General features: G+C 40.3%; 1 protein-coding gene across 3 annotated transcripts in view; it reads left to right on the top strand.

The window, feature by feature from the left end:
* The window catches only part of CMSS1 (cms1 ribosomal small subunit homolog), a 243,138-nt gene that overhangs the window by 216,822 nt on the left and 5,960 nt on the right, over positions 1–20,356 (top strand). For all 3 annotated transcript variants that reach the window (XM_074595537.1, XM_074595554.1, XM_074595545.1), the window contains exons 2-7: positions 6,650–6,750; positions 10,664–10,735; positions 14,390–14,519; positions 17,367–17,426; positions 18,108–18,210; positions 19,412–19,472. In XM_074595537.1, coding sequence (XP_074451638.1) covers positions 6,650–6,750; positions 10,664–10,735; positions 14,390–14,519; positions 17,367–17,426; positions 18,108–18,210; positions 19,412–19,472 — 527 coding nt within the window. The remainder of the gene's footprint in view (positions 1–6,649; positions 6,751–10,663; positions 10,736–14,389; positions 14,520–17,366; positions 17,427–18,107; positions 18,211–19,411; positions 19,473–20,356) is intronic.

The following is a 20,356-nucleotide window of genomic DNA, read 5'->3' as shown; positions in this document are numbered from 1 at the left end:
CGTCATGGTATGTTAAAATACCATCGTCACCACTTTTAGCCCGGTTACTGTGATCAGCAAGAGGAGGCTTCTCAACTGAGCAAGGATGATCAGGGACCTGGGAGCCAATTTTGCTGACAGCTGTTACATTTTACGGAAAATTAATTGACCTTGCACTGTGTGTACCTGATGGGACAAGCAGGGGAGACGCAGTGAGAAAATTTCAAAGTAGTGCATTGGCATTAAGATTACTTAGTCTGATTCACTGAAGATTTAGGCCAGTTCTTAATGGCAAAACTATGAGAACAATAAGGAAGTCTCAGACTTCAGTTTTGTTCTTTTCCTTGACCTCCTCTCTGCCCCTGTCTTCCCTTCCTCCCAAACAAAAGGAATCTTAAATGGCAACTAAAAAACTAGAGATGCACCCACCACGCTTGGCATTTTACTCAGCATTAAATATTTTTCAATCTGCTGAATTTAAAGCTGGGAGCCCTGAGAAATATTTTCCCCCCAGATTAATGAACACAGATCAGTACTGTTTAATCAACCACTAAATATAAATGGCCTGCAAAGCAGCCTGAATTTAATCCAACATAGCATACCCAAATTGAATGAACTATGCCCACCTACAGAGTAATGACAAGCACATACTTTCCTATAACGTAACTGAAACTAGAAGGAGAACACAGCAAATATAAAACCTGTTTCCACAGCGTACAGGGCTTTTTGTTAAAAATCAGAAAACACAGACCTTATTCAAAGTCTGGTTTCAGATATGAGGCAATTTTAGAACAGTCAGAGGAAGATGGAAGTTGGCAGGAGGGGGGCAAAAGCAGGGGGGGAACAATAAAATTGACAATAATAAATTACATACAAACTTTGTTTTCGTGTAACAGTACTGATATGTAGCCCTGATGGGAGCGTAAAGGAGAAAGCGGCAATTTCTTTTCAGATCCAGGGACTCTTCTGACCAGAAGCGTGCCTCTGACTGTGGGCAGTGCCAGAGATGTTAAATAAAAGTTGAGGGAGTCTCCCTCATGTGCACGTGTCGCAGATTCCCTCCAAATTCCGTCACAGAGATTAATTTAATGGTAAGAAATGAACTTACCCTGTACTGGCCTGTGTCACTGGGGGTCTTCTGGATACCAAATAGATGTCTGATCTCATACAGCTTCCAGATAAAAACAAAAACCTAGTGGAAATTATTCCCTCAGTTACCCTTGGGTATGTACACAAAAGAATATTTTTTCTGTTCCAAGCTTTCTTTTAAATTGCATGTTCATTGTTCCTGTAGTATGAAGAGTTGTAAGCATGTAAGCACCATGCCTTTTTTTTTTTTTTTTTTTTTTTTTAACTCAAAAAAAACCCACTTCTGTTCTCTTCCTCTTCTTTTCCTGTGAGGAACTTCCCATAGCTGCCATCATTTCTGGGAGCTTCCTTTATCTTTATTTCAGTTGTAGGCTGGCTGGCACCACAGGTCACATTTTCCAAAGAATTTTAAGATTGTTTTTTATTCCTTTTCAGTTGTAACTTTTTTATTATTATTTTGGGGCATTCGGAGTTGTGCTGCCTGGAAGAGTTTCACTTTTTCAGTCAGCCTTAGTCCTTAAAAGAATTTATTATTTATGTTGTGATCACTGTAACTCCTTTATTAATCACTTCAGAGTAGAAAAGTGGCATGTGAAGGTCAGAACTCTCAGTAATGGTGAATCAGCCTAGCAAACACTAATTTGTATGTACTAGCTATTTTATACGATCAAAATTGTATTTACATCAAAGAACGCGTCATTACCTCCTATATCATTAAGGTCTTGTCTGCCTTTAAAAGTACTAGTATAAATAACCAAGCAAATGTGCATTCTTTGTGAATATATTAGTTAATAAAGGTGATGATTAAAGGGAACTTGTTAAATTATCTAAATATCTGTGTGCTTATCTATTTATGTGCATGTGTATAAACATGCAGACGTGTATGTATTACTATGGGTGTGTATATGTATATATTTAGTACACATTTAAGTACATTAATATGTATATATATCAATATTAAATTTGAAAGAAGTTAGAAGCCATTGCACTGCATGATTTTAAGTAGTGATCAATATCATAAATGAGAAAGTCTAATTCCTATATGTGTGCGTGTGTTAAGCATAAATGACATTTTCCATTTCAGCATGGTTCAAAATAAAATCAAATATAAGTACCTAATGACGGGGAAGCCTGTTAGCATGTACCGTGTCGCTGATGTAATACCAAAGGAAAAAAAAAAAAAACATGAAGAGCTGTGGAATTCACATTTATTTATCTATATCGAGAGCATTACGTGACCGTTCAGGCGTCTTTGACGACCTTGTGGTTGCATAAGGTCTGTGCGTTGCAGGAAAGCAGATGCAGAGGATTGCTGCGCTCAACAACATCACCCCTTCAGCGGCCTATTCCGTCAGTGCCTGCCTGCCTGCTCATTTGCACCGCAAGGGAGATGAAAGTCAACGTTGTATTAATCAATTAGGTTCTGCATTTGCGCCAACTTATTATTAAGGAAGAATTTGTGTACTCTCCTGTTCTGGCAGCTTGACGCCTCACAGCAGGGCAAGCAGTGCTGCTCTGATACAGACGTGTTTGGGATGTGTGAGCTAGGTGCTTCTGTATTTATTGGCATCAAGTTATGATTTATTTTGTGAATAACCCCGCTGACATAGAGGTAACTATTTGCAGAGGAAAGTACGTTGTTTAATGTGAGCATGGTTGGCAGAGTCTGGCCTGTGGTACTTTGATGCCCACAACAAAACGCTTCTGTCGTCACGGGAGCTGACATGGTGTCACAAACAATCACAGCTCGAAACTAGCTGCTGTCTCGACTGGGACGTGAGTGGCGGTTTTTGGAACGGATAAAAATTTCTGCCGCTGTATGAAGTGAAGATATTCAGGTACTGCATAAAGATGCTCAAATTTGAACTATTTTCAGAGATATTTGTCGAGCTTGGGGCTGGACGCCGGCTCCCTCTTCTCTCGCTTCTTGCTGAAAGCGGAGGCCGTTGCATCACGCAGGGCAGTCCAAAGCTCAGATGGGCAGTGAACAGATGGTACATTGTTTGTCAGGCTATTTCAGATCATGGAAACCATTTGTCCAGTTTTAGATTGGTATTGCTAGCAGTGTGTCTTTTAGTTATGAGAAAGAGAAGAGGTTATTTAAAACTTAGATAACTCCTGTTTGCCTTTCAGAGCATGCCAAGTGGGATTTAAGAAGGAATGCTTAAAGATCACAGGCAGCTTCCCCTGATTCTATTTCATGTAATTCTCGTTATTTCCAATGTGAAGTAAATACGCTGAGAAAGAGCTGGCTCAGCAATTCAGTTCAGTGAGACATGTATAGATACCCTTTGGAATAGGTGTTTGGGGCTCAAGCACTGTGAGCAAGAGAGACAAAGAAGTGATTAGTTCTGATTTCTTTGAGGTACTTCATTTATATCATCGCTCCACAGCCTGCTTGGATGTAATGCATCCAGGACCCCGGGGGGATAGAGCTAGTGTGTGTAAAAGCTGGTCACTCCTCCAGTATCTCTGGAGTCAGGGCAGAAGAGACAAAAGTCAGTGATGGATTCTCAAACACAGAAGCTACTCCACCAAAATGCAGCACAAGAAATTTGCCAGAGGAAGGGTGATATGGAGGGAAACAAGCCCATGGTAATGCATGGTGCTAACACTGAGTTACCAAGAAACCTTTTAAACCTTCAGGAGTATGCTGGATGATGTAATTTTTCAGCTTCCTCAAATGAAGTATCATTTGATTTTTGAGATTCCAAAGTGGAAGACATAAGTGGTTAGTGACTTCGGAGAAGAACAGGCCAGGGAGGGAGCTGTTGGTGTGCAGGGGCAGGTGTATGCCTGCAGCAACACTCGGACATCCTCAGGAGAACAGAAAGGAAGAACCCAGTAGATTGACAGATATTTGAGCAGTCATATAGGGAAGAGATTTGTTAGTCTCCCAAACCTTTGGAATACTCTCTCCTTTTCACTTCTGTTGGCCAATAAACTTTCCCAGAAAACTTTTCACCTTCAGCCAATGTCTGATCAACACTTTTGGGACAGTAACAGTGATGTTCTAGCAAAAGTGGCAGTCGTACTGGGGATGGCTGCTCATTCTTCTTGCTCATGATCCAAATGGCAGCTCAGAAGAAGAGTCAATCAGACTCGTTTTTCCCTCAGAAGACAGGGAAAATAGCTCATGAGCGCAACTCATGGAGATCAGTGCCATATATTTCCTAACGTACAAGTAAGCCTGAGATTTAATCTTGTCACGTCCCTTTCTCGTGCCCTTTGAGAAGAGACCCCAGAATGGATGGCCACCTAGTGTCCTCTGAGGTTGACTTAGCACCAGTTTAAGGGGCAGCTTAAAGTTACAGCTAGCCTGTGGTAAAGGCCTGCCAGGGGTGACGTCTCTGCTCTTCCCCTGCCACCAGCCACTCACCCCACATGGGATCTAGCACTCCCATGTGTGTGGCCACAGTCCATTCACCTGCTGATGTTGATGGCTGTGCCTGCAAAGAGAAGGAAGCAAATAGGCCAGCTGAGCTGCAGTGTCCACTTGGTGCACGCATATATGCATTTACTCTACATCTAGAAAGCAGGGGCTTTTCTTGGTGCGTTCCCATTTCAGATTTCAGAATATGTCTTCATCCTGCACTGAGATGCCAATGAGTGTTGTCATTTCTTCCATGGTGTTTGTTTGCATCTGAATTAAGTTCATTAACATCTTTATCCTTCACTTAGGAGTCTCTTGGTTGTACTGGACAGAAAACAAATTCTCTTCTCAGTTGCTACTCTGTTTCTAAAGTTCTTGCTGTTTGCCAAGAATCTAATCTGTATCAAATAAGATTTCATGACAGATGGCATCCAACCTGCTAAAACATTCATTGGTTTTCTTCAACTTCCCAAATTTTTTTGAACTCTGAAACAGCTGTCACAACCTGACTTTAGGATCCTGACTGTTACACAAGCTTTTCAAAGTGGGAAAAGGAGTGGAAGTTACAATCTGTAAGTTCCAATTAACTTCCAAGTTAATTGGAAGTTAATTCCAAGTACAATTAACAAGTTCCAATATGTACCCATTTTGCCACCTGTTCTGTTGCATTAGGATTTTCAAAGCCACTGCCTTGTTGCCCTATAATATATCATGTTGCATTCGTGGATGAACAAAGATTTCTTTTTCCTCTTCATATCCTTTTACTTACCTTTCACTTAAATCCTTTGACGTATTTTTCACGTATCCTTCTACTTATCTCTTTCCAATAGGTACCTGTTTCAACATGGAATTAGCAAATACCAGCCTTGGTTGATTTTCTCTCTCTCTCATGTTCTCTGGCCATCAGTTTACTCTGCTCACAGCTAGCGATTGTATAAATGCAGTTACGTCATCCATGCTTAGGGTGACGCTTAAGAAATCCTACTGTTCCTCTTCATTCAAAATAAATAACTTAATCTTGAAGCTGTCAATTTACAACTTCAGAATACCAGAGATTGCAACAGTGACTAAGTACCGGTTGGGTGGAAATCTTGCAGATACAGAAATTGAAATTATTCAGTTCGATGGATGATAATGCTTCTGGCAATGATCAGGGAAGTAATTCAGTCCCCAGCAGAAACTTCTGTGTTTGAATACAACATCTTGAGCGCTAATATAGCACTATTAGAGGGAACTGTTGCTGTGGTTATTTTTTTTTCCACAAAAGTCTCACTGTAGATAAGAGATGAAGAAGAAAATGAGTAGAAACATCTTGATTTAAATAGTTTTCTTTCAAAACAAAGCCTTAAAAAAGGAAAGTCTCGTGGACATTCTGCTTAAACTTTGGGAATGGTGCCTTTGCCTAATTGTTACTGAAGTAAGAGACACACAGTTAAAATGTACTTGCGGAAAATATTTGCATATATTTTTATACAATAGGACATTATACCAATCTTGTAATTTCTCCGCTAGGTAATTGGTGTCAGTAAGGCATTTTGGGCTTTTAGATGGAGGCTGGGGTGGGTTTTGTGTGCATTTTTGCATGTGTTTGGTTTGGTTTATTTTTTTCCTTCCTTCATCTGCAAGACTTGTTTTAGTAGGAGGAGATGACTTATTCTGAAAGAAGTGTCAGCAAACTTAGCAAGAAAGATGTGTTTTTACAGTGATCCTATGAACCATAGTGCCATTAGTCTTCAGTACCAGTGCTATTGCTTGTTTTGGAGTCTAATGAGATAGGTTTCTAATTATATACGGTGACTGCAGTGCTGTGGATCCAAGATTATGTTTTACTTGCTTTGAAATACTGCAGAGAGATGTCAAGATGTAGTTTATCAAAAACATCTTCTTGCATTGTTCACTGCTTAGCTTAATTGAACGGAGGTTTTGGAAAGATTAGATATTTCTACCTGTGATGCTGCAGCTGGCTCTGACTGTGCAGCATTCCAGAAAGACAGAGAAATATGTTGCCTACTAGATGTAATACTGTGAAGAGGAGAGGAAACCTGGGGTTTTTCTTAGAATAAATTTCAGATACCAGTGTTCTAAAATGATAAAAAATTCAATTACAGCTGTACTTATTGCCAGTCTTGAGATTGTAGTATTTTTGAATGCAAAGATAGGAGGTGGATTTGAAAAACAGTAACAAAACCCCTTCTTTTTTCTTATTAGATCCTTCAGATGATGAAGCTATTGAGAAAGCAAGTGATAGCAGGACAGCAATACATCAAGTTTCGGATTCCAAACCTGCTGTGACAAAGAAAAGAAAACAGGTTTGTAAGTTTAGCAATTGTGTAGAGCACAGAGATGATACTGTGTAGGGAAGCAGAGTCCCCTCTCATTCAGTAAAGGGACGCTTTTCTTCAATCTTTATCTGATCTGTTCATGTAATAAGATTGTTTTATTAAATTATTTTGCCTTATTTGGAAGTGATCGCATTCCAGTACATTTCAATAATAACGTCACTCTTGTGTTTTGTGAGTTGAGATTGCCAGGTGCGTCTCCTACAAAGTGACTGTCTAGTGATAAAAGCCTGGGTGGTGCCACGCAGTGTCCTCCCCTCTCTTCTTTTCCCTTTCCCTGCACACACGAGGTCTTGAAAGCGATATTTAAATGTTGTGCAGCATCTCTACCCAAGCATGTCCCCAGTGCAAAGTCCAAGCGAAGAAGAATTTAGATCTACGTGGACTGACGTTTTCATAGCCTTGCACTACTAAAAGCTTCCTTTAAAACCAGTAGGAACTGTGTTGTCAGCATTACATGGAATATGATAAGGAAAAGGCAGCAAAGTCTTTGACAGTTATCATCAGCCCAACTTGAGCAAAAAAGAGTCATCTAGAGGTCTGCTGATTTGAAGTCTCTTGTTTGAAAGTAAATTTCGTCTGCCTTCCTGATACCCTAAAGGAGAATCGACGGAATGGCTGTCAAAGAGCTCAAATGACTTTGGAAGCTATCTCTCCTTGAGGTTATGGATATTAATTTTGACCCCTAAGTCAACAGTAAATTCCCTGTGTGATGCCTGGGCAGTTTCCCAAGTGAAAACCATTTGCAGGGATGTTCTTTTTCTGTAACAGAGAAGTGTAAACAACACAGTAGCAATTACTATGCTTTTGGGTGTCTTTCCAAGGAGACCAAAGGTGAAGCAAGCCAACTATCTGAACTCATTCCACGTTTTGATTAGGAAAGAGAGGACCGAGCAATACAGGAGAAAGCTGTATTGCCTTTGTACGTGCTCTACTGAGGGCTGAGGGTGCTGGTGGAGCCACTTTTTATCACCATTACCTTCACTTAAGCATTTAGAACTAAGTTAAGACAGTTTGTGTGGAGGAGTTGCTTTGCTCTTTCTATGAGAACATCAGAAAGGATAACAAACACAGGTTATCCTGCCAAGGTGGACTGGGACTGCTCAGCTGTAGCATAACACCTGCCACAGCTCTTCCTGTTGTATAAAGAGTATCAGTCTGCATTTTGGAATTGGGTCATTTGATGTTTAGCCACAAAACTCCAGGAGGCAATGCTTTACGGGAGATCAGCGTCATGGATGTATTATTGCATGTCTTTTAGCGCAAAATACTTGCAAAGTCAGATGTATTTACAGAAAGCTAGTAGTTTTTTGTTCTGGTGCATGTAACATAACCCATTTTACTCGTCCCTGCTTTATTCACAGGCTGGAAGCTGTTCTGCAGTGGACTTGGCACTTTAAAGCCAGTCAGAAGACAACTAAATAGAATTACAAACATTTATGTTTCTAGTCTGCAGGCTGTCCTCAGGCTTACAATGAAATGGCTAATTCGCCTCTAATCTGAATGACACGTTGATGTGTTTACTTTGTCACAAAATCCAAAAGTCAGGGTATAAGTCTGACCTAGAATGGAAACTTTCACACACACGCAAGAATGTTTTCACTCTACATGTGAATTTGCAGTCACTTGGCAACACGTAAAGAAAAAAAAAAATTGTTAGAAATATAATACAGGAAATATTTTATGTTCTGCCTATGATTAATAAACAAGGAATTTATGATATTTTAGTTCATAAATCAATGGTCTCCACATAAATTTCCTGTTTTCTGCATTTTAAGAACTTCCATGTAAAAATAGCATAAAAACACAGCGCACAAGGGAGCCGTGTCAAGAACCAGTAGGTTGTCTGCTTTGTGTCTTGCATAAGAAAAACATGCAAATAACCTTTTGTTAATGGTGGCGTGCAAAGAGCTATTGAACGCGTAGGTAGGCAACTAACATTTGGATAAGGGTCAGAAGTTCAGTCTAGATCAGATGCCTAAATATTTCAGACTGCAGATCATCAAAGATCTGTAAGTTTACGGCTATTCACCACCATGAAGTTTCTCTTTTTGTTGTGGCATTAATGTCTGAATAAAGTGGACTTATTTTTGCTGGGCTAATAGTCTATTATGCCTAAATACATATAAATGCTGTTGTAAAGGAGATAGTTTTGAGTCTTAACATGCTTCTCTGAGGAAGCAAGGCTTTGACTATAACCCTCCTGTGTACTTCTGTTGCTGTTGAAAGAAAGGGTTACATACTGCCTTTGAAAATGAAGCCGTAGCATGTTGGTGAAACATCTGAATGAAGGGTTATCAGTGAGAAAATTTTGTTTCTCTTAGAGAAAATTTTTCAGCTCTGTGGCACAGCTTTATTTTCTTCTCATGCAGATACAAGTTGTGAGTGTTTACAGATTTATGTACAACAATTCACAATGTATATGAAGGAAGAAATGGGCCCAAAGTGAATGAGTGGCATTTTTCAATATGCTGAAAGAGTGGTAGCACTTTCTAGGATAGGGAACCATCATGTTCTACTGCAGGAAAGAGATTCAGGTTTGCCCCTTTTTGACTTTTTGTGTAGTACCTGTTGTCATGAAAGTGTCCTCCGGTTAAGAGAGGGGGGAGGGGGCAGTGCAAGGAGGGCTGAGAAAGGCTCGGATACTCTGAACTTCTGTTAGCTTTCCTTTGGTCCTCTTGGCCCTGTTGAAGCTGCCCTCACAAGGGAACAGAGGAGCAGCTTCTCTGACTTTCGACTGGGCTCCCTTTCCTGCTGATACTATTCTTCCAGGCTTTCCCCAGGGACCACCACTGGATTTGCTGTTCCTGAGCTTTTAAAGCTCCGTGTGGTAAGACTTCTCCACAGTTTCTCACAGGAGCAAATTTTTCTAGCCAAATGCATCTTAGTATCAAGGGGCTTTTTCCTGCAGCTCAGCCTGTTTTCCCATTGCTCTTCATCAAGTCCCTTATTAAGCTCTAAAGTCCATCTTTGTAGATTAATTTGCGTTTCCATGAAGTGAAGGCAAAAGAAAAGCAAATTGCCTTGCTCAAAACAAGGAAAGCCTGTGCCTGTCTTCCTCCATTTTGGACAATTTTAGGTGGCTAAGGACAAATCCTAGCCCTGATTTATGTGAACAGGGGCTCTGGTACAAATGGACCAATTCATCCTGCTCACTCAGGCACAAAAGAGGGTTAATAATAGCAACATGTGTTGGATGAAGATTATTCTGAAATGCACCATGTATTTTTCTTGTGTGTATTTGACCCTGTCTGCTATGAGGAGACAAAGCAAGAATGGGGCAGAACAAATTTGAAACATGTTTTCCTAAATTTTGCATTACAAATGTAAAAGGAAATCCAGACCATGATTGTTTCCAATTATTCTTGCCCAGTTCAGTGGTACCTTTCACTGTGATGACCTTAGACACAGTTATTTTAGAGCAAAGTTTAGAAAAAAAATCACACAGTAATGTTAATGTTATATATATAAAAAATAATGTTAATATATTTTTATATTAAAAATATAAAGTTTGTGAAAGGTTTTATTCATTTTTTCGTCTTGATTTTTTTTTAAATGTATCAGAACCTGCTTTTCACCATTTTATGGAATTGTGACTGCAACCTGTATGTTTCAATTTTCTTTTTTTTTATTCCCCTCTTGGTTATAGCAACATAGATCTCAATTCCAAAATCAGTCTGGATATACGTAACTGTAATATTTTGATCCCTTCTACAGGCAAGGAAGTTTGGTTTTGTTTGTTTTTCCCTAACCCAGCCTTATACTTTCTATATCCCCTCTTGCCTCCCTTTGGTGACTTTTTTTTTTCCCAAGGTGAACAGATGCCTGATGTTGAATCCTTTTTTCTTACCTTTTTTTTTTTTTTTTAATATGTGCTTTGCAGCCTACAGAGTGTTTTCTAAGTCAGCCTGAAGAAAAACAAGAGAGCACTGTAAAGGCAAAGAAGAGAAAGAAGGTATGAATGTCCTAGAGTGTGTCTGGGGACTGGGCAGTGGGTGTATGTGCTATGACAAGATGCAGAATTGGGACAACCCTGTGACGATGAGAAGTAATGTGGTCATAATGTTGCAGCCTCTTTTAGAATAGAAATTCCTACTTTTTTGACTTCACTCAAAATACGCGCTCCCAACCTGAACTGTGGCATTGTGTCTATCCTCTGCTCAAGGGTTGTATATGTCTACACCCCACTTGCAAGTGTTGCACACCAGGAAAATGGAACTGCCTCAAAGAAAGGTGGAATTTCAGTTGCTGGAGAATCTGCCCCATTTCAGTGGTGTGGTCAGGCTCCAGCTGCTGTTACGTCTTTTGAGCCAAGAACTGTCCTTGTTCACTCTTCTCATAGCATAAGTATATAAATAAATACTCTGTATTGTCCCTCTGGCCATGCTCCATCTTCACCTTCAACAACAAACACACTCTGCAGTCTAGATGGAAATTATATGGCACCAGGCAAGTTAATTGTCTTTCAGGACAGACTGTAAATAGTTGGCTCCCTCATAAGTCTGAGAGGTGGCCTTTTTATATTATGTCAGGCCTCTTAATCATCCAGGGAATGGGAAGAGGGAAGAGTGGGATTTAGCTTTAAATGCAGCTCTGGCAGAAATGACCGCAGTACTTGTTCTACTGCTGCCAGATTGAAAGCATCCCATGACAGAGACTGGTGAACCAGACCTAACAAAAAGACCCCGTTCTCAGACAAACAATAGGCGCTTAGTTACACCTTTGGTTTCAATGGAGCTAGGCCACTAAGTTGACACACACAGCCTGTCAAAAAATCCATCAGGAAATATTTATCAGGTTGATCTATGGGTTCCAAACAAAGTGCTTTCTCCAAAAATAAGGAAAAGCGGGGGGATAAAACCCTTTGCTTTTAAGCATCTGGAATGAATTGGAAGAAAAATAATAAAACTTCCTGCATGAGGAACGTATCCCCACAGCTCTCCTTCAAGGAAGAGAGTTTGCTCAGGTGTCCTTGCTCTTGCTCTTATGGAATTTCTCGTTAGTATCAGGCTTCTCCCCTCTAGAGTGCCATAATTTTCCTGAAGGAACCAAGTGGCGCAACGAATGATGTAATGATCCTGTGGAACGACACCTTAAGCTGAATTACCAAGTAAAATGAGACTGATAGTTCTGTCTTGCTGTCTGCTAAATCAGAGACTACCAAATGTGGGTCACTTAAGAGGCAGGTTGTGGGGCTGGAGAAGAGCTTTTGTGTGGTCAATAAGAAGAACAATGAAGAGGTTCGATTGTGGGCCTCACGCAAAGGCGGTGTGTGTTGCAAGTTGGCCTCTGGTCGTTCTTTGGGAAGACGGTTGTTGCATGGCAGAAAAATACAATGGTGCTAAATGAGGGTGAAACTTGGGAAGGAATGCTGCAGATTCAGGCACTGCAAAAACCTGCCAAACAGCCAGACATCCACTGGCAGGTCTTCTGGGGACTGCAGAAGGCTTTGCGCCAGGCCAAAGGCAGACTGAGAGTAAGGCATAAGCACTTCATATCCACGTATCATAGAATCATAGAACTTGTTGTGTTGGAAGGGACCTTTAGAGATCACCTAGTCCAACCCCCTGCAGTAAGCAGGGACATCAACTAGATCAGGTTGCTCAGAGCCTCGTCAAGCCTGACCTTGAATGTCTCCAGGGATGGGGCCTCCACCACCTCTCTGGGCAACTCGTGCCAGTGTCTCACCACCCTCCTTGTAAAGAACTTCATCCTAATGTCTAAACTGAACCTACCCTGCTCTAGTTTAAAGCCGTTGACCCTCGTCCTATCGCTACATGCCCTTGCAAACAGCCCCTCCCCGTCTCTCCTGTACCCTTCAGGTACTGGAAGGCTGCTGTAAGCTCTCCCTGGAGCCTTCTCTTCTCCAGGCTGAACAACCCCAACTCTCTCAGCCTGTCCTCATAGGAGAGGTGCTCCAGCCCTCGGATCATCTTCGTGGCCCTCCTCTGGACCTGCTCCAACAGGTCCATGTCCTTCTTGTGCTGAGGGCTCCAGAGCTGGACGCAGTACTGCAGGTGGGGTCTCACCAGAGCAGAGTAGAGGGGCAGAATCTCCTCCCTGGATCTCCTGGCCATGGTTCTTTTGATGCAGCCCAGGATGCGATTGGCCTTCTGGGCTGCAAGCGCACATTGTTGGCTCATGTCCAGCTTTTCATCCCGCTGTCAAAGATTCATTTGGGGTCTTGCAGACACACAGCTGGCTTTTAGCAGAGGTGAAAGAGGCAGTGGCCAAAGTGGCAGATGGCCGGGAGAGGCAGGTGCCTACTTTGCCTTTGCTGTGGGGTGGAGTGGCTTCAGCAGCCCCTGTATGGCCTTCTGCCCCTTATGCCGCCGTTATGGGAGTGTTTGGGGTGTATTGGGAAAGGTGGAGTGGTGAGGAATGGAAGAGAAGGAGGGTGTGGGTGCTGGGATGGAGTGAGGGAAAGAGGGATGGAAAAAGATCTGTCCCTTACATTGAAATTCCTGCTACAGCTCTCTTCAAAATTTCCATTGATCTTTGCTGCCCTAGACCTTAGCCTGCTGAACTTGCACTGAAGGTACCCACCACCGCTCCAAAGCTGTCAAAAATGCTTCCAGGCCCACCTCATCTCTCTCTGAAATCTCACTTTGCCGTGCAGCTGTATATGCTGTTGCTCCGTCCTAACCACGCTCTCTTGCTCCTTTTCGCTTCTAGGCTAATGCTGCCATGTGTCCTGATGAAGGCAAGTTCAGTTTGGCTTACGCAGATGAGAAACCTTGAGCTGGCCTTTCACAAATGAGTCACTTCTCAGTGAGAACAAGAGAGGCTTCACATTCTGGCTGTTCTCTCCAGGCTGGCTCTATCCTTGAAAATTTGCTGTTTTCTTAAATGTTGGCAGATCATTCAGAATAATGGGAATCCTGGACTATTCTACCCCCATGACCCATTTAATTGTGGGGAAATATACAGCAACACTTTCACTTCAGTGAAAATTCAGACCTGTTATTTGCTAACATTCCTAAGGTGTAAAACACAATAATTATGAACTCATGTCCAGGCTCTACAAATTATTAGTTTGGTTTAAAAAATTATACGTTTTGGAAGAACAAAGCAGCTGCTGAATTCTTTCTGCTTGACTTCTGGTTTTGTGAGCTTTTAACTCATTTTCATCACACTTGTGTGGTATTCTGTGAACATAGCTAACCGTCTTTCCTTCCAAAAGATAGATAGTTACCCTGTCTTAATCAAAATATAACCAAGATTTATATAAACATGCAATTCCTGTTGTTATACTTTAAGACTAATAAATTAAAACAAATGATGACAAAACCCTGAATTTTTGAACTGATATTTAAGTGTAACAATAGCAAAACTCACAAAACCAGCTTTCAGTTATGTTTTTTTTACGGCAGCATTTCAGGTGAGTGCACAAGATTTTTTGTCTTCAGGCTCACAGACAATCTCATCAAAGTATCTGAACTTGCGTCTGAAGTCTGCATCCCCACTAAAGATGAAGGGAATCTTGTCCCATTGTAAGATGTTTTTCTAATTAAGCTATAATTAAGCCAATGTAATTGTATGAAGTTATGGAGGCGAAGAGCAGAAATTAGAGAAATGCCATACTTACCCATTTTACTTGTTTTTTTAGAAAAAAATTTCTGATATTCTGGAAAAATCCACTCCAAAACCTGGCGTCCCTGCGGATCTACAAAATCTCCTTAGTCAACACTTTGGTGAAAACCGTTCAGTGATTGAAATAGAGGAATTAAAGCTGTCAGGTAACTTATCCTACATGTAATATATAAAGAATGGGTTTTTGGTGTTACTGTTGAGTTCTTTTTCTGCAGAAGAAAAAGGATTTTAGGGACAGGTTTTGAGTTGTACTTTTTTATGGAAATACTTTCTTATACTGTATATTAATTTGCTGTTTAAGTATAGATGTTAGTTTCTTCAGAAAAAATGTGAGGTTTCTCGGAATTACATAAATGAAAAGAAACATTGTTTAAATGTGTCCTTTTACTATAAAGTAGTCATTTCAGGAGCTTACTTTTCTAACAGAAGTTATATGATTCCTAATAATAGCTTCCAAAATGCTAACTGGGAGAACGAAGATGTATTTTGTTTCGGGGACTATCTGAGCCGATCCGGATGCATAATAGGAGGGCTGACAGGAGTAGACAAAGAAATAATAAGACATCATTCTGATGTGGTTGTGAGATGTTGAACGCAGTGTTTTTTCAGGGAGTGGCATGAAATGAGATGATGGTTTTGGTCCAAGTGTAAAGTGACTGAGTTTTAACCATGATGAGGACCCTCTTGGTTTCCCATATTCTGTCTCCAGTTAAAAGCCAGTGATAGAAAAGGCAAAGCAGGACAGAGCAGGTTTAGCTTCTGTCACTTGGAGGTTACATTGCAGATGGAGGCAGCATTGAACTTCTCTGCCTCTTACTCTGCAGATAAAGAGGCACTGTCATTTTCTAGGCACTATTCATTATTTGTTGATGATGCTCATGAAGAGCAAACGGCCTGGTAACTAACCTGCATACATCTTTGATATTTCTTGAATTTGAACCTCTGGTGTTAGTGACCTGTGGCCAATATAGGAGGCTTCTAGCCCAGCAGTGGTTGGTTTCTTTTAATGTTTAAGCCTGTCTTTCTATATAGATACTCTCCTCCTTAACATCCGTGATTATAGGCTGACCCTTCTTTATTTCTATGGGGCAAGTTCAGCTTTCTCGTTGAATCAAGAAAACCTGGAGAAGTCCCACATATATTGCTTTGAAAAGGTTGTGTTAAATATCTTTAGACCTTTAGGTTTTTTAGCAAATAATAAATTGCTTTGGTTTTTTTCTTATTAAAAGAGCCCTTTGGGCTAGTGAAGTGACCCATTTTCATATGGATTGGTTCTTGGGTTGGATGGGGATATTTTGTCTTTCTTTTTGTGCTGGGAGTTGGAGGCTTGGAGTGCCAAGGAGTTCATGAACTTCTACAGCTGTCATTCGTGTCAAAGCACTGAGCAAATAACAAGCAACTACTTGGAGTTGTGTGTTCTCGTTAACTGACACGGTGCAGGTCAGGTTTGTAGTCAGCAGGGTCTGTTGCTGCAGTCTGGAGCTATGCGTTCCCTCCCCCCTCCCGCCTTTCTGAAACTTTAATTTAAAATTGTTGTTAATGCTCCAGTGTTGCTGGACTGTTGGTGAAAAATCAGTGACTGAAGCTCGTGTCCTTTAGAAACCGTCTTTCGGATTGTTCAGTCATTAATGAGACAATGTATTCAGAAGAACAAAACAGCAAAGATATTTTACCACTGTGAGGAAAGGACAATGGTGGGTGTGAAGAGCTCTCCTATTACCACCAAATGCTTACGGAAGGGTAGCCCCTGCCCTTCCCCACCAGCATCAAGTGCATCTTTTAAAAATGATTTTAAAATCGTTTTAAAATCAGCTGCTGATCTTTCAGTTGTACACATTCATTCCGGCTGGAGCTCAAGTCCCAGTAAATGTCAGTCTCTGTATTTAATAGAAGGGATTAGTGCAAATCAAAAGTTTTTAGCAAGACAATGCTCATTAAATGGAAGATAGCAGAGGTGGAGAGTGGCTATGCTCAAGAAACTACACAGGCAGGACTTCAGCCAGGCATCAGCTACAAACCAAGTTTGTCACACTGTGTGTTCCAGTGGAAGTCGTGGATTGATGTTGCCAGCTTTAGCACAGTGTGCCGTCCCTGTGAACATGAATAATGTCTGTAAGGAAACCTCCTTAATTTAGTTAAAATATATCAGCAAACATGTCATTCCATAGACAGGCACTCTGAGGTGCTCTTCTTCATGCAGTTTTTTAGATTATCTAATTTTAATCGCCGTTTTAAGAACTTAGGCTTTCTATATAGATGCTGGAGAAAGGAAAGGCCTTCCAAAAAACCTGTTAGGACCTTCTCTTTCTTCATTGCCTCTATATGAAGCTTAAAGTTAAACGGCATGTCTGCCACAGAGTGCTTTTAAGACTTACTAGTTAACATAGTGACCAGGTAAAAGCTACACGCTTAGTGGGAAATGAAGGAAGAGGAAGGCATTAAAATGCAGTGTAACTGTTACCATTAGAGTTGATAGAATTAGGTAGATTAACACAATATGAAAGGCCAGAAAGAGGAACTAACTTACTTGCAGGTAGATTGTTGGTAGGTTCTTGCATTTACACAGCATGAATTGTTTGGGTGATCTAAAAATGTATTCCATTGTAGGTAGATTGGAGGAACAGTCTAGCAGGTTAATTGTAAGGCATTTGGCTAAGATTTTTGATTGATTGTGGCAAAGACATAGGAAAACTTGCTTTAAAATATGTGATCATACCTGCACAGTCGTGTATTCGAAGTTTCATGTTGGGAGAAAAGAAAGGAATTGCAATTGAGTTGAGAGATGTTACATTCATTGATTTATCCCCAATATAAAGCTTCTTGTATATGAGGTATACATTAATCTTTGTTTCACAAATGATAATTTATTGATGGTGGATTTTAACACAGTTTTGAATTCATCAGTATAACTAGTGGTTATGCTGCAAAAATATGTATTCCTTTTGCTGTTAAAAATAGATCAATGAAAGTATTTTTTCCTTTTATGTTTTCAGATTCCTGTTTTTTGCCAGCCAATGATCTCACCCATAGTTTTTCTTCATACCTGAAAGAAAGTGAGTTGAAATGTTGAATGAGATGAAAGCTGTATGAAAAAATTGTTGACGTAATAGTATTGCAGTTTTTATCTGCACCTCCAAATATTTTTAATTATGAAATATTAATAACTTTAAGGATTTTTTTTTTTCATGACAGGTCTTGTTTTTCTGACTCTTTTTTACTCTATCACTTTTTTGTATCAAAATGTTTTAGAGTTTCTTTTAATTGCTAGGGATTATTTGTCAGTAATTTATTGTGGCTTCATAAGTAGGTGTATGTATTATCCTGCAGTAAAAATTCTGCAGCTGTCCACTGACATGAACTAAGAGAATTTTTATTCTCTTATATTTATATAGAAGTTCTGGTCTGGTAAATACATCTTTTCAATTGGTTTTCTCTGATACAAATTACCGTATGTGGGAAATGAAGACAATGCACTTCTCGTCTTGCAAACCATTGATTCTTAATGCTTATCTAATTTGTTCAGTTATGTGATATTTCTGTACTTTATTTATTTTGGGCATTTTATTTTCCAATTTCTCAGCCATGACTAAATGTAAAAGTGTTGCCAGAGATCCAGACCTCATAGAAGTCAGTATGTGTGTTCTTGCTGCTGGCTACCATTCATCATGTAGTCTTGTAATTTAAAATTGCGGCATGTAGTACTTTGTGTGTGTACATGGGCTTTTTCATTGCAGTCTGCCCTAAGTGGGCAAAACTCCGTAAAAACCACAAGGAGAAGAAGTCGGTGGTGATGCTGGTTATCTGCAGTTCTGCCCTTCGTTCCTTGGAACTCATCAAGTATGTCGATAGCAAATGCTGTGTTGAGGTTGGCAGTCAGTCAGAGGTTTTGTCTTGGAACCACAGACATAAAGGCAAAACTGGGACACTGTCCTCTGCTAGCCAACAAATTCACTGACTCAAACTGATGCAATATCCCTTGCTTCTTTAAACTGTGGGAGTGTGGTGTTTGGTTTTAGACTGAAGTAACACTTAGTACTTCAGTTGCATGGAAGTGCTATTTTTGTTTAAAACCAAAAATAAAGTGTAACCAATTTGGGGGGAAACATGCAACATGTTATACTTGGGAACAGAGTAAACCCGTAAAGCATCACGATCCACCACCAGAAATCGTGACTTTGCACCAAAGACAATGAGGACATGGCGTTCCAGGGCCTCAAGTGCCAACAACTGTGTCTGGCCTGAGTGCCTCCAGGTCCATGTCCATGTTCTCAGCTGGCTCAGGCTGGCAAAACAGCTGTGCAGAAATTACCATCTGAGACTTAGGTGGGTTTTATATATACACAGTTGTATATAAACCTTTAGCTTTGCACAAGAGAAAATCTAAAATTTGGTGCACTGCAAAAAAACATGCAGAGAAAGCTGTCTTAAATGACATTCAGTAAGTACTGCTTGATTAATACAGAACACAGAATAGTCAGTGCGTGCCAAAATGGAGTGTCAGAAAAACAAGTCAGGTTTTTAGACAAATTAGTTTTGGTTAACTGGATTGTGGGCAATCTCTGCAATAACAAAGCCTGTGGCAGCCTAGATTTTCCCAGCAGCCACATTGCAGGAAGATGCTGTAAAATGTATATTCGTCCATACACGGATCTTTCATTTGTTGTGCACGTATGTGCATGTTCATTCACACCTGTATCTCAGTAACTGAGATGTTTTTTAATTAGAATTTGGTGATCAGTCAGTTTTGAACTAAGTTAGCTGTGAAAGCACAGGCCATAACTTTTAAATATTATCTGAAAAGCTATCTAAACAATGTTGCCCCTACTGATATCTGCTATTGTGTTTGTCCAGTTGTTGATAGCTGTTGATCAAGTAGCAAACAAGAATGTACATAGTGTTCAAAGTACAAGCAGGGGTCATTGGGGAACTGTGGGTCTCAAGCAAATTGAGAAATGCCAGCTAGATTTGCTTTCCTTCTGTGTGGTCTTAATCCCAGCCCTGATGCTTGCATTTCCTTTTTCAATTTTTTTATTGCTAGGTCAATGACAGCATTTAAAGGAGACTGCAGAGTTCTCAAGCTGTTTGCAAAGCACATAAAGGTAAGAAAGCTGCAAGGGCATTTTGATAGAACAGCTAACTAGTGTCATACCATTTTCTTTTTAAAGCATTCAGCAATAGCTCCTTTCATTAGAGCGTTCCTTTCTCTAAGTAAAGCTTCCTTTGGTAGCCTATTGTTGCAGTTTGACAAATACTGACAAACAACATCTCTAGTGGCTCTGATGCAATCCTGTGCAGAATGTAGATGCTCATGCATGTGCTATGTTTTAAAGATGTCCCATATTCCTTTCAGGTCCTCATTCAAGTGGCTTTTGCCTGTTTAAATAGAAGGCTCACACATATAGGTTTGTAGAAGCAAACTATACCAGCACCCATATTTGCATTCTGTCAATTGGATGCCTGAATACCCAACATCCATACCTGTTGGAGAGCAGAAATTACAGGGATGTTGGAAGTAATGAGCATACATTTGGCCTTTGATATAAACACTGCCAAACACACAAATGTCACTTGCTTTATTTCACCCTTTTTCAGTGTCTCCATCTTGAGGGAGTGCTAATTCACTCTGTGAATTAGCCAAAGCTAATTCACTTTGTCAATTTTCCAGATATTTCCAGAGACTTTGTTTAAATGCTGAAGGAAGGATACTGTTCTCACCTGCAGAAATAGTTGGTGCAATAGCAGATTTTTAAAGCTGAAAATGACTGAACTTCTCGAGAAGTGTGATGCCCAGCTGGCTGTTGTATTTCTTAAATTTTCTCTCAGGTAGATCAGTTTCACAGTTTGAAAGATGAATAGCATTTGTTACTTGATGGTATTCTAGAAAGAGATACTATGAGATCTTGAATTTATGTCCAGCTCTTTGAGGAGAAAATTTAAAACAATCATTTGAGTTTGTGTTTTTTTCACTATGGTTTGTCTTTCT

The sequence above is a fragment of the Larus michahellis genome, chromosome 1 (assembly GCF_964199755.1).
Source record: "Larus michahellis chromosome 1, bLarMic1.1, whole genome shotgun sequence".
NCBI classification, from domain to species: Eukaryota; Metazoa; Chordata; class Aves; order Charadriiformes; family Laridae; genus Larus; species Larus michahellis.
Note: the sequence above shows the minus strand (reverse complement) of the source record. Positions and strands in the feature narration are given on the sequence as shown.